Here is a 13,591-nt window from a genome sequence, read left to right as displayed (position 1 = left end):
AACTGGCAATATATATACCATGGGGCTTTTTGGGCTTTTTAACTAAACATTTTATAGTTCTAATTGATTTTCCTGATCTTCTGGCAAATAGCAGTCTCTCATTTCAAGCCCACTGATGACGATGGAGCCACATAAGCAACAGGCTATGTTGAAAATCCATTAGCAGAGCAGAGAGGACATTAAATCCCTTTGCTGAGGACAGACTGTTCTTTTGTTCTGTAATTCTTTTCCCACATTTTCAGCAAGCTCAAAGTCCTGGTCTTCATTTCACATCATAGTTTTTGTTCGGATTTCTGGTTTCTGTTTTCCAACTCCTCTGTAATGGTGCAAGGCCTTTGGAAGATAAATGCTTTGGCACATGTGAGCAGCCCTACTAATTTCAACTGCTTTTTCAAAGCATTTCAAAACACAGAAAAAAAAGGCTGCAACTGGGCAACTTTTCATTTCAACACATGTAAGAACACAGGTGCAAATAACCTGAGCCTGTCAAAACCGAGATCTTGTTTGAAATCTGACTTTCGTCATCTTCATTCACCTCAAGAAGAGTTACTTAAGATGCTATGTTTACTAATACTGCAGAGACCAAGATCAGCCATTCATCTCTGCTTGTCCTCATTTGAGATAATGCATAAAGCCTAATTTCTCCATGTTCCCTTGTCCTGTTCAGCTCTGGCACCACCACCTTCCATAGGCAAGTCTATGCCTATCTTCCCTGAACTATTTTCCTTCTCAGCAAAGCAGCCCAGTGCAAAGACCTATAAGCACAGGCTCACCAATTTTGAAAATTATCTAGAAAAGTAGATGTTGATATATCAGTGTCAGTTAGTTTAGAGCAAAGAATGTTAGACATGATTTAGCGTGTTTAGAGCACTGGGACTTTTTCTTTCAATAATAGCTGTTAGTTTATTTACCATGGCGTTCCAGCATCCTAATTAACATTTAGATGATCAAAAACCTGAGATGATATTTTAAGAAGTGCGGAGGTGGATATTTCCTTTCAGGGATAGACTTTTATAGCACAGCTGCTGAATATGTGAAAAGTGCATTTTGAAAAAACTTCTTGTGGCCAAATTTTTTAAAGACTTTATTTTAGCAGGGATATTTTTCATCTCTGTAACAGTCTTGCAGAAAAACCTGCCCATTACTGCCTCATTTTTTTCTCAGCATGTCATTTCTAAAGAAAACTATGTCACTAGGAAGTCAGTTCTAATTTTATGCACTGTTTTGTAGCCTGCCTACATGCAAGGCAACTTTTCTTGCTATTTAAACATTGGATATTGTTATGGAGAAACTGGGGTAGGCACTCAAATGGACCCACACCTCTCAGTGACATATAATCTAAAATTTATTCATTTGACAGAATAGGTACCACGTTTGGATATCAAGTCCTACTCTACGGAACGTAAATATACAAGTTCCAGCTTCTCTCCACACCCCATTTGGTTTAGAGTGACACAAGGTGGACTCAAGGGAACAGGACACTTCAGGCAGTCAAGGCATCAGGTCAAGACCTGGCAGCTTGGTCCCAAGTTCAGATGTTCTTCCTCTAGCTCCAACATGTTGTTGGATGTCCCTGTACAGTATAGCCCATCCCAAGAAATTATTGATTTAACACACCCAGAACTCTGTACATTTTGAACTAGCAGATTTAACTGTAAAAAACAACCCAATCCAAACCTTAATAAAGAAAAAATCTCATTACTAAAGAGTAACTCTGTGTCCATCAATTTGAATTCTCCATCAGGCATCAGGCAGCAATGACTTCCAGTGTTCAGCCCTCTAGGGTGGCTGGGGAAATCCATGTTTAGGCCTTGATCTATAGCTCACCTGATGACCAGCTGAGGATCTGCACCTCTGTACTCTCCAAAATGTCAGCTGGGGCAAGTGATGAGACAGCATCAGTTAAAAAAAAATAATCAGAAGGGTGCCAGGTGTTAGGACAGAGGGTAGTTTCCAAGGTGACAGGAGACACTTGGGGAGGCTGGAGGCCAAGGAAGGGTGAGAAAAGGACTTCCCAGCTCATTCTTACAAACCTAGTGGTTTGGATGAATTAGGCTCAAGATTTTTACTTGAAAGATCTGGATGTCTCATGTAGAAAATGCCATTTTCTGATCTTCTCACAGCTCTTGATTGAGATAGAACAGGGGAAGGAGGAGCGCTTGTCCAGCAGCAGCCAGCCACAGGGGCAGGAAGCAGCTACAGAGGAATTTTTAAAAATAGTCATCACTTTCAGCATCAGAGCTTTTATGCAAAACCAGTTAATTAAAAACTAAGAAGGGGGCATGAGAGGAGACTGCACAAAGGCTTAGAGATAACTGCAGAGGCACCAGTCCCATTTTGGGGATTTCCTCTTTTTAAGGTCACATCCTAAACCCTTCACTTCTGCAATACTGGCCCAGCTTGCTTAAAATTCTCCATTTCCCATAAATTTTGGCATGGATGCAGGTTTCTGGTGACAACTGTAAATGCATTTAGGGAGAAAGGGGCAAGACACTTGTTATTTTTATCAGCCTCCCACAGCAGAAGTTGAAGTTTTATGGAAATTATGTAATTTTAAATGTATTTGGTTTTGAAAGTTTTAAATTAAAACAATTTCTGACTGGTATGTTCCTCTCAGGTGGAATGATAAAAAATAGTGGTCACAGCTGGATTAGCTGGAGGTGACAGTCTCTCTGTGTCTCTTTCCCTTCCTCTTTCTCTCTTTTATAGACTTGAACCTTTTTATCCTCTCCTTTTTGTTTTTTCCCCACTTTGGCGTAAGTGCCTAATATAGTTATGTTTATACAGCCAGTATAACATCATGTTGTTACCAACATTTGCAATTTTCTTTGAAATTTCTCCAGGCTGTAGGCCTTGTTCTCCCTCTCCAGCTATTAATCTTATGTTGAGACTTGAAACAACAGGCAAAAAGCATCATCCAACAGTGCTGGGACCATAGCTGTGCTGGCCAAGAGGATGATACAGGTTCCCTTTGCATGTGTGTGACAAGCAGATTCTCATTTGCATTCCTTAGGAAAAATGTGACTTTCCTGAAATGCACAGTAGTTACTAAATTGCTTTTGCAGGAAACACAGACATAAAGAGTTGGAATCAAATTCTGCCCTGTTCCCTCTGCCTTTCTCTGCCTTCAAATATTTCCATTCACCTATATTGAGGTGTTCTGTTTCCATTTTGGCTTCCTCCAAAAAAGACTTAGATTTACAAAAAGTGATGCAGTGTGTCCTTTTAGTGGTATTTAAGGTCATATTATCAGAACAGTTTAAGATTCAATTTTCCATGACTCTTCTGGAAAACCTAGCCACTGGTTTAGATATTCAAATGGGAGCTGACCCAGTCATAGAGTATTTCTGGCAAGGTGTTATTAAACATGACCTGCTTCTCAAAACAATGCATCATTCCAGACCTAGGTGCCTGGATACATTAGCTGATATCTGAAGAAAATGACTGGGCAGAACCTCATTTGTAAGTTTATTTAAGAGCTACTTGGGTAGTCTGACATGAAATTTCCTCTTTTTTTTTTTTTTTTTTTTCTTTTTTCCAGTGAAATACTGTTTCTTTTGTCAGTTTTGGCTTTTTTTGTTTGAGAAAGAAATATCAGCTTCTACAGACTGGGAGATAAATAATACATTAATGAATAGAACACAGAGGACATTTGTTCAAACATCTGTGTGGTTTTTTTCCCTATGTGAATTTCATTACTACATTGACACTACTTCATTCACTGAACAGGACATGTTTAGTGTTCATGGACACTATAAGTCAGCTAAACATATCTAGTACTTTCCATTCTAAACCCTCACTTTTGGAGTTTGCAATTTTTACAACTTAAACATTGGCATGTGGGCCAAAATAGTATTAGTGCAACCTCTGACAGTTTTACCCCTTAGTCCCTCAAAGGAGAACCATCTCATACAACTTTTGGCAAGAGACAAAGACAGTGAGCCCAAAAGAAAGCTCATGAGGCTATTAATTACTTTGTATTTAGAATAAGGCTAATGTGGTACTCAAGAGATGTTGCTTAAAGACACACACTGACTGAGGAAAGTAAAAAAGAAATGTTGAATAGAACTGCCCATTCACCAAACACTGTCTGTCCTGTTTGGTGAATGAAGGTATTGTGCCTTGAATTAAAATAGTGAAAATCACATCCCCAGACAGCAACCAAAAAGTGACTGAGCAGAACTTTGCTCTGTCCTGCTCAGTATTTAACAACTGGCTTAAGCAACCTTAGTCAGGGTCTTTGGAAAAGAGGGTAGGAGGGATTACTTTTTGAAGGTAATAGCAAAAAGTCCATCAAAGCTGTTAGTCTATTCCCCCTTTGAATGAAAACCAGACACAAAAGTAGTTAGGTTACTCCAAGTGGAGCTTAACTGTTAAGCCTTTAGTTCCTGTATTTCTGATCTACCAGTGACGGAAATTATTCCAGGTGGGCTAAGACATAGCAGTGAGTACAGTATGTGAGTATCAGTAGCTTCCAGCTTTGCTTTAAGGTTGGCATAGGGGAATATCTGCTGGTGGGAATAAACAGTAGGCTGCAATCAAGCCATCAGCTATTTAGGGGGTCAGGAAGCAACCTAGAGACTGATGGTCAGGCTTGCAGGTTGTCAGTGTGTGTTCAGCAGAAGTCCCTGAGGAGACTTTGTTAGTGTCTGAGACTTCACTAATTGGAACACTGCACCTTCCAGACAGTCCTGTGGCCAGCTTAAATATGAACTCTCTCCTTACCCTTCCTCTGCCCCATGCTTCAATACACGGGAAGATTAACCCCGTGGGAATAAGCACGCCACAGAAAGTCTTTCAACTTCAAACAAGGCTTGGTACCCTATGGCAGTGAAGTGAAATTATCCTCAAATAGTCTGCCCTATTGTGTTGTTGTAGCTATTGCTATTATTATTACTATCTTTGTCATTGCCTTTTTTTTTACCTTTATGAGTCATTAATGCCACTTATTTTCTATTATTTAATGTATCTTTCAGACCAAATTCCTAACTTTCTTATGCTCTCCGGGGGAATTTATTGGAAAATAATGTTTCAACACATTGCTATATCCTGTGCCACTACTTTACGCATAATGAAATAACTCTCTTATACTGGTGCATGACTGTAGAACCCTCACTATATGCACTCAGCTTTAAATAACTTCCTTGCAAGATCCATGTTCTGTCTGCTTTTCTCCTATTTCAAACTACCCAGATGTCTCCCAAAACCAGCCCCATTCAGACATCTGCATAAATGGGAGGCCAGAAATTGGTTCAATGAGTCAAGCCCTGGTCTCATTTGCACCTGTACTGAATGTGATCTCTTCTCCATGATGTGAGCTGTGATTGTGCCTCGGTTCTGAATCTCAGGAACTTTTGGGTCAGATACACTGCCAGTATGTATTTGTCTGATTCCTGGCATGCACCAGTCTCGACACTGGCTTAGCCATGGTTCTCTGAGGTGGTTTTATTTAGTGTAATGGGGATAAGAAATGGAAGAAAAAATTATTCTGTGGAAAAAAAAGATGTGTCTTGTAGAAATGCCATTTTCAGAGCTTGAGATATGGTGGTTAAGTGTAAACACAGCATAAATGCTTCTTCTCCAAGCTCCTTAGTTATTCCTCAGTGAGAGGCAGGGAGACACGAGGAAATTTTTTTCCAAGCTAGTCCCACCATAAGCCAAGTAGTTAGAAGTGAAAATGGATTGAATATTGGAGCTTTTGGTAGTTACAGGGATTTCAATTTGATTTACAAAAACTTCTTGTAGACTCAAGTGTGTGACTGAAATACTTTTCTTCTCTTTGAAGCCACTACTTAGCTACTCACATAAAAAATATGGCATTCAGCAATGGAAATACAGTGTTGCTCTTTTGTAATTCTCTTACTCATTTTCACATGACCACAGATTATTCTGAAGAAGTTGGGGTCTGATTTTTGAAAGCAGCACAGATGCTTCACATTCATTTTGCTCATCATTTGGACACACAATTGTTTTGACAAATGTGTATATTCTGTGATCACATGGTTATTACATGTAAGGACCAATATGCACCTTGTAAAGTTAACACTAAAATGGCTGGAAGAGCATAACATAGCCAGCAGGAAGGACTGTGAGACTGTCTGCCTTTACACAGCTAAATCTTAAGAGTCATTTGGTACAGCAAGTAAGAGTTATGCTACTACAGACCATCATGAGAGGAGAATTAGACCCAGTGTAAGCACTGGGCCAACTGTGATGTCATTTTCCTTTTTTTCATTCTGCCCTATAATTATAATGAAAAACTGTGAGGGAACTACTCTTTTCTTAGTGCCAATTGTTGATCACCAGGAAGGGTGATTCATCATTTCATCATCAGTAACAAAAGCACAAAGCCACAGAAGTCAATACTGGTTTGGGCATGTGTAATTGAAAAGAAACTATAACTGAAAAAATCCTCACAGCACACTAATCCAAGTGCAACCATGCAGGAAAAAGAAACCAAATGAACAGGCATGTGTTCTTCTAAGAAAGCTTGGAAAAAAGACCCCAGAAAAGAGGCTAGAAAGGATGTCTACACACACTGAGAGGTGGCTGAAAGGCGCAACAAGTGGGGAGCAGGCACTGACCCCAGTCTATGGAAGTCCCTAGGGCACACCCCACACTCAACCCCATTCAGTCCCTATCTCTCCAGCAGTCTCTATAAGAAGGTGGGGAGGATCTCGGTTCCCTATCCTACAGGAAGCACACAAGTGAAACACCTGAGCCTGGTTCACTGAAACCACCCATGGCTACCTCAGCCTGCCTTATCTGGATTGAAATTGACCACTTCAGACACCCCTTCCTCTGAAAGTGGAACTTAAGGCTTGGGGTTTGGCACCAACTTGATGAAACCTTCCCTGAAGTGCTTCTTTGTCTTTGAAGGTAGCACTTCACTGGATGAAACTGGCAGCATGTACATGGTGTTGACTACTCAAATAACCAATGAGCTACATGAGTACTTTCAGATGCAGGATCCTTCTGACTAATATTCCTATCATGTCTGACTAATGAGGGCTGGTTAAAATGTTGAGAGTTTTTGGGGTTTTTTTACTACTTTGTTTCATACTCACTCTCACATTAGATATTAATGAACAGATCTGCTGTTTACTTGTTCTGTTTACACAGTCCTGTAGGGATTTAAGAGCTACTGCAGCATCACTGGCTGTATGAATAAAAGTGACTGTTCCTGCCTGCAAGCAAGCACTCTTAGGTCTGTCATTTAGAAGTAGGTCCATACTGAAGATAATGCAGAACTCCTGTTGGCCAAGTGGAAGAAATCTGCATCTGTAAGGCAAAATTTCTCCTGTAGCTCCCCTACCTGTGACAAATAACTTTTCCACTGGCAAGGAAGGAGAGCACGGTCAAATTCATGGCACCCTCACTGCCCCACTCAGGGACATGCAAGGAGCCCTTCCTGCACCCTCTGAGCAGAGGATGGTGAGAGAAGCAGTCCCTGGGAGCAATTGTCAGTATTGTTTTGAGCATGTGTAATTGAGAAGAAACTAGAACTGAAAAAAATCCTCACAGCACACTAATCCAGTGTAACCACACAGGAAAAAGAAACCACACAAACAGGAATGTGTTAGCCTGTGGGTAGGCAATGGCAAGGGAGCTGGCTTAACCCTCTCACATACCCCTGGAGCTACCTCTCACCCACACAACCTGGGCCTCCACTGACGGCTTGGCTCCCCAGAGCCTGGGTGCTCCTTCAGTGGCTCCCTCAGGCATGCACAGCCATACCAAGATCTTTCAAAAGAACAAAGGGGTTTGTTTTGCTTGGTGTTCATGAGGCAGAGACACTGTTGGTCAGATTATCATATAGCAGAGCATAATCTAATACGTATCTAAAGGCACCAACAGCCTGGGAAAGAGCCTGGGGGACAAATGGCTAAAATGGAGAGGCTGTAAAGAAAATGCGTGTACAAATGTGCACTTTAAAAAGTAGGTAAGGCAAAGAATGCTGTCAATATTTGCTCTCCTGCAACTGACCTCATCAGTTCTTTCAGGTCACTTGCTTAAATGGATGGAAACTATTGATTTTGTCTAACTCAGTCATTCCCGTGCATTTCCCAGGGACGAACGCTAAGCACGGACTGCGCTGTAAGGCTTGTAAGATGAGCATCCACCACAAGTGTGCAGACAGTATCGGACAGCAGCGTTGCATGGGCAAGCTGGTAAGTGAGCAGCTCAGGGCAGCTTGTGCTGGAGCCACTTCCTTTGTGTGCCTGAATTCCACGTGTGCCTTTAGCTGCCGCATTAACAGAACCCACACCAGATCACTCTACTGAGGTGGGAAAAGTGAAGACAGGTGGTGGGTGCCCTGTTGTGAATTTGGGCAATTGCTGCTGCACAAGAACACAAACAAAACCAAAGCACAAATCTGGTCTGCTTTGTGGATGTGAAAATACAGTTACAGAATACAAATTTAGCTAGCTAACAGAATTAATTACCTTGATTTCAACTGTGCTTGCTGCAAACCTCTCAAAGAATGCTATAAATTAATCATAGTATTTCAGTGGGGTTTAACAAATCAAAAATCCTTCAAATTATGTTTTATTGTCTTCTCCACTGCTAGAGCTTGAATAAAAAAACGTAATTCACCTTAAAAAGAAAACCAAAGGATATTTCACAGTAAGACACTACAGAGTTTGAAGTAATCTCTCAGCAGGAGGGGCTGGGAGGAGCCTGCCTCTGTATGGACACAGCACATTAGTGCCTGGTTTGCCTTCTGAGCAGCAAAATCTCATGACTGGCAATGGCAGCACATTGTGTCTGAGACAATTCTAACCCACCGTGTTGACTGTTATGGGAATACGGTTCTTTTTGGTTACTTTTGGAAAAGGAACTTGGAAAAATACCAGCTGGAATGTGAAAACTGAATACATATATTCATGTTGCAGATGTTCTCAGATTTGTTGCAACTTGAAGGCACTTGAGACAACTATGAGCTAAAACCAAAGAGTTTCACTATGTTAAGTGATGGGAAAACACAGGCATTGACTTCAAAAGGGCTACAAACCCCACCTTTCACTGGAAAGATCTTTTCTCTCCAAGAGTGTTCACTGAAAGCTACTGTTGTTTATATCCCTGAGGCAAGTCTTTAGGTATCTAAACCATAATCATAGTTCTAGTGTGAGGCATTCTGGTATAAACAGTTGGTCTGTGAAGAGCTGAATGACAAGCCCTGGACAAGGCAAATATTACATCATGTTAATCGATTCATGCATTTCTTGATTCCAGCCTCAGCTCTTGTGGTTACCAGTTTACAAAAACAGAAGAGTAGAGACCAAATTTACATCAGGAAGTTGTCAGCAAAGTCAGAAGTTTTGTGAGCTCATGCTCATACTCTGTCTCAATCTAGCTTGGAGGTAAACCAAGGCCAAAGAATCTGGAACTTATTCCTCTAAGACTCCAAGTTTATCAGTCGTCTCATTCTTTTTTAGTCTTTTCTGCAGCTCATTACCTAAAGAACTAGTTGTCTATCAGGTTTTGACGTACACTGGAATGAGGATATGGAAAATACGCGTATCTCTGTGAATCTTCCCCGCTTCTCACTGTGACTAGAAGTTCTCACAGCCTGCAGACATTAGAAATCAGAGAGACCATTTGTGAAGCTCCAGTGCCTCAAAGGCATTCATTTTGAGTACTGAGCATTTGCCTGAACTATGTTTTTAGAGTGAAATGGGCCACTATTATTTGCCATATTTTGGTATTCTTTAATGGTATAGCTTGAGTTGTTACAGTGCATTTCTCTACAAGTGGACACTGTGGGGATATCTGGTAACAGCTTGGAGAGTTTTTTGACCTTAGAAGACAGAAAAAAAATAAAGCAGTGGAAGTTGCAGTCACACAGCAGTAAACCTTAGAAAAGCCTATAGAAAGGTTCTAAATTCCTTGGGTTTCACAAGTGCTTTTGTGGGAACATGAGGATTTGGAGTTAGGGTGGGGAAGGATAATCACATGTCTAATACAACACAATGAAATTCGCGTTATGTAAGAAGATAGGGAGAGGGAAGCTTCCCAGAACCTCTAATGATTTAGCACTTCTGCTGTACTTAATGAGTGCTGCTTTTGTGTAAGACAAAAGAAAAAGGGGAGTTGAAAATGAGCCCCTCCTCCCAGATAAATATGGGTAATTGTGTTTTTTCTAGGAGAAAAATCAAATAAATCTCTGATCTCTAAACCTCACAGTGACTGAACAACAGGAGCCAAATTTCCAGCCTCACCACAATGTTCCACCATTAACCAAAGAGCTGAGGCTATTTCTACTTCATCAATCAAGGCATGCAATGCACTTCACTTGGTTTTGTTTTTTCTCCCTCCAGCCAAAGGGATTTCGACGGTACTACAGCTCACCACTACTCATTCATGAACAGTTTGGCTGCATCAAAGAAGTGATGCCTATTGGTAGGTTTTGATTGCTTTTCCATTCAGTGTTCTTTTGGCAGTGCTCTGCAACAGCAGCAGCAGACTCCAACCTTGGTCTTTACCCTCAGCAGCCTTCCAGCTCCTTTCGGTGACTGGATGCCCTTCTTCCATTTTAGGAAAGGACCACCTCAAAGATACAAAGCTGGAAGAGGAGAGGGTGTGTCTATTGTATCTTTCACTCAAAACCCTGTACACATACCTCTTAGCAATTACACTGTTTATAATAACAACTACCTGAGATCAAGGTAGGAACTTGGAAGGGGAGAAACACTGGAATATTGAGATGAAGGTCGGAGCTGGGAAGAAATCGATAAAAAGGGAGATCAAAACAGCAGGGGGCATTCAAATCACTGGTCTGGCTTTTGAGGGATGCTGCTAGGTTCCTGTCCTTTTTTGTCCACACTTTTTACTTTCCTCATATTTTTCCTTATTTATCATGTCTACACATTGTCTAAGAACTTGAGAGACCACTTTTTCCTCACTGTAATACCAAACTTCTGAAAATAAACATTTTGAAATGGAGAAGTTAGGTTTATTCTTGTAAATATTTTTGCCCACCAGTACTCTAACCAGGCAAAGCTGGAAGTACAAAAAATGAAAGCTAAAACTAGGCAGGCAGTTTAAAACTACTTGTCTGATAACATTTGCATTGTTACTGTCAGCAGTTTAAGCAAAACTGATTACAAGGATTTCATCTAAGTTTCTCTTTCTAAAAAACACCCATCATTTTTATCAGAATAGAAACATTTTGAATAAACTCTGGCTAAAAGATAAGGTGTGCTTTGCTCTAATCAAAATCCAAAATCTCTTGTATTTTCTCAGATTTTGGATAAAACTTCTCTCCTTCTACATAGTGCTACAAAGGTACCGTATTCTACATGCCCACTGCCTTGTGTCACAAGAGAGGTTGAGGTCTAAGAATGCAAGATATAGAAGACAGTTTGGACTGAATTTGCGTATGCCCTTTGAAGACATCCATTTCTCTTCCATGGGAGATGATTTTTGTGGCTAGCTGTGAGGGAGACCCGCTTTTGAGAGCAATCCAAGAAGTCACTTGTAGAGACAAACAATGATTAGAACCTCCTGGTACTTTGTCTTCCTACCTCCACACAGGCAGCACAAGTGATGATTAGGGAAGGAGAATGACAGGTGAAGAGAGACAAGGTGATGGCCAAGAATTCAAGAGCCAGTATGAGAAGAGGATGATCTTTATGGGAGTAGAGAGGCAACAGAAAATTGATAGCAATTCCACTAAGTTCCACACTCACTTTTTATCAGGATAGTCTCTCAACTTGTGTCTAAGCATACGTGCATGTTGGTAGAGGCAGGTGTTGCTCCAAGTTATGCAGGAACATGACCAGAAATACCCTCAAGGTATTGACTGATGCATGTTTTGCTCCTTCTGTTGCAGCCTGTGGAAATAAGGTTGACCCCGTGTATGAAACTCTCCGCTTTGGGACTTCTTTAGCCCAGAAAACCAAAAAGGGAAGTTCTGGCAGTGGCTCTGACTCTCCCAACAGAAACTCTGTAAGTATCCCACATCTTTCTTCTATTTTCTTTCTGGAGGAGCAACAGATACTCATTCACATGAGTGTGTATCAGAGTTCACAAAATTTGTATTTAAAACTGTAAAATAAACCCTAAAATCTTACTCTCAGCTTCTATACAGAGACCAGAAAACTTGTTATTTTTGCAAATTCAAGTTTTATGTATCTTTTAGATGACTCTTGGGAAAAAGAGAAAAGTACTAATTAAATTAGTAAGCCGTTTTCATCAGATTGGGAAAGGAAATAGTAATCTTTTTTTTTTGCATATCCACAGAGAAGTGTAACAGAGATATGGAACTGTCAGGCTGGAGTAGATGCATAGCGCCTGTTGTTGATGGTGGCCATTTGCCCTTCACAGAAGTGATAATGATGAGTTAGGAGTCCTCAGAGCCTAGATTTAAAAGTGCATGACCCCAGTACAAGCCCAGACAAAATTAAGACACTGCTACTGCCATAAGGCAATAGAGTGGGACTTCCACCCCTGTCCAGCGCAAAATCATGAGGGAGGTATTACAGATGGGGGCTTCTCTCTCCAAACCCCAAATACAGACAGGTGTGCTCAGGTTGTTGTATGCAGATAGGGATGTTTTAGCCTTCATGCTAATGTTTGTCATTCGCTCTCTCCAATCATAAGTCACTTTCTTCAGGACCATGACAGGAGAAGTGGAGAAGAACAAGGGAAGCTATATCCTGCATTTGCTATATCCATACCCTGTTCAATAGTAACAATTGCCAATTTCATCCTTACAGAAATGGTTATTTATCTCAGTATTGGGATCCGTGAGATCAAGAGCTCCTTCATGGTGTTGAAAGAACATTTCCCACCCTCTCAGCCTCTCATAAACAGGCACTTATGCCTATGTTTGGGGTTCTCTTCCATTCCCAAGAGATCCTCCCCACTCCACCACTCCTCCACCCTCAAAAAATAATAACCAAAAAAAGAAAATCACACCTGAATCCACTGGAGGCTAAAGCTGATTGTCATCTCTAAAAATCAGACCCATAGTATCTGACAATCTCTTCTGCACTCATCTCAGAATAAAAATCACTAGGCACAGACACATGACAAGACTTGGTCTCCAGGTCTCAAAGCAAATACTTATATGCTTAATATCAAGTCATGCTAATATCTGTATATGTTTGTTACAACATTTCCCTGGCATTTAAATGCATTCTCACTCACACCGCTGACCTATAATCTCAGGTGGTATAGGTGGATTCTAAACACACATCAATTCATGTCAGATGGGAAAGAAGACAAATTAATTTAAGCAAGAACTAAGTGAAATCTGCAAGGGATTTATTAAGGCACATGTCCTCTATCCACCCCTATTTGTGCCTTAAAAGGAATTTGCTAATTCTCATTCTTTTTTAAAACCCAAAGTGACTCTACCACCTGCCGCATTGTTATTACATTTATTTCTTTCAATTATTTAATTTCCTTTGAAACAAAATTTCTACAAATGTAATTATTGCTTTCTAAATCAATAAATTTTATGTTGAATTATAAATGACAACTCAAGCATAGAAATCACTAATGCTGTGTCATTTTACCCTAGGGAGCTGATCATAACTAGGTGAGGTGTGGGTGTAGAATTTAAGAATGCAAGTTCATTACA

The 13,591-nt window shown here is 40.6% G+C and overlaps 1 protein-coding gene across 1 annotated transcript in view; it reads left to right on the top strand.

Moving 5' to 3' along the window:
• STAC (SH3 and cysteine rich domain) overlaps window positions 1-13,591 on the top strand; it is a gene marked incomplete at its 3' end in the record, with an annotated part of 68,122 nt that overhangs the window by 34,773 nt on the left and 19,758 nt on the right. The window contains exons 3-5 of the mRNA XM_082277069.1: window positions 8,071-8,171; window positions 10,323-10,404; window positions 11,837-11,952. Of these exons, the coding sequence (XP_082133195.1) occupies window positions 8,071-8,171; window positions 10,323-10,404; window positions 11,837-11,952 (299 nt within the window). The remainder of the gene's footprint in view (window positions 1-8,070; window positions 8,172-10,322; window positions 10,405-11,836; window positions 11,953-13,591) is intronic.

Source organism: Coloeus monedula, assembly GCF_965178545.1.
Source record: "Coloeus monedula genome assembly, chromosome: 1".
NCBI lineage: Eukaryota > Metazoa > Chordata > Aves > Passeriformes > Corvidae > Coloeus > Coloeus monedula.
This window is presented reverse-complemented; position numbering and strand designations above follow the sequence as displayed.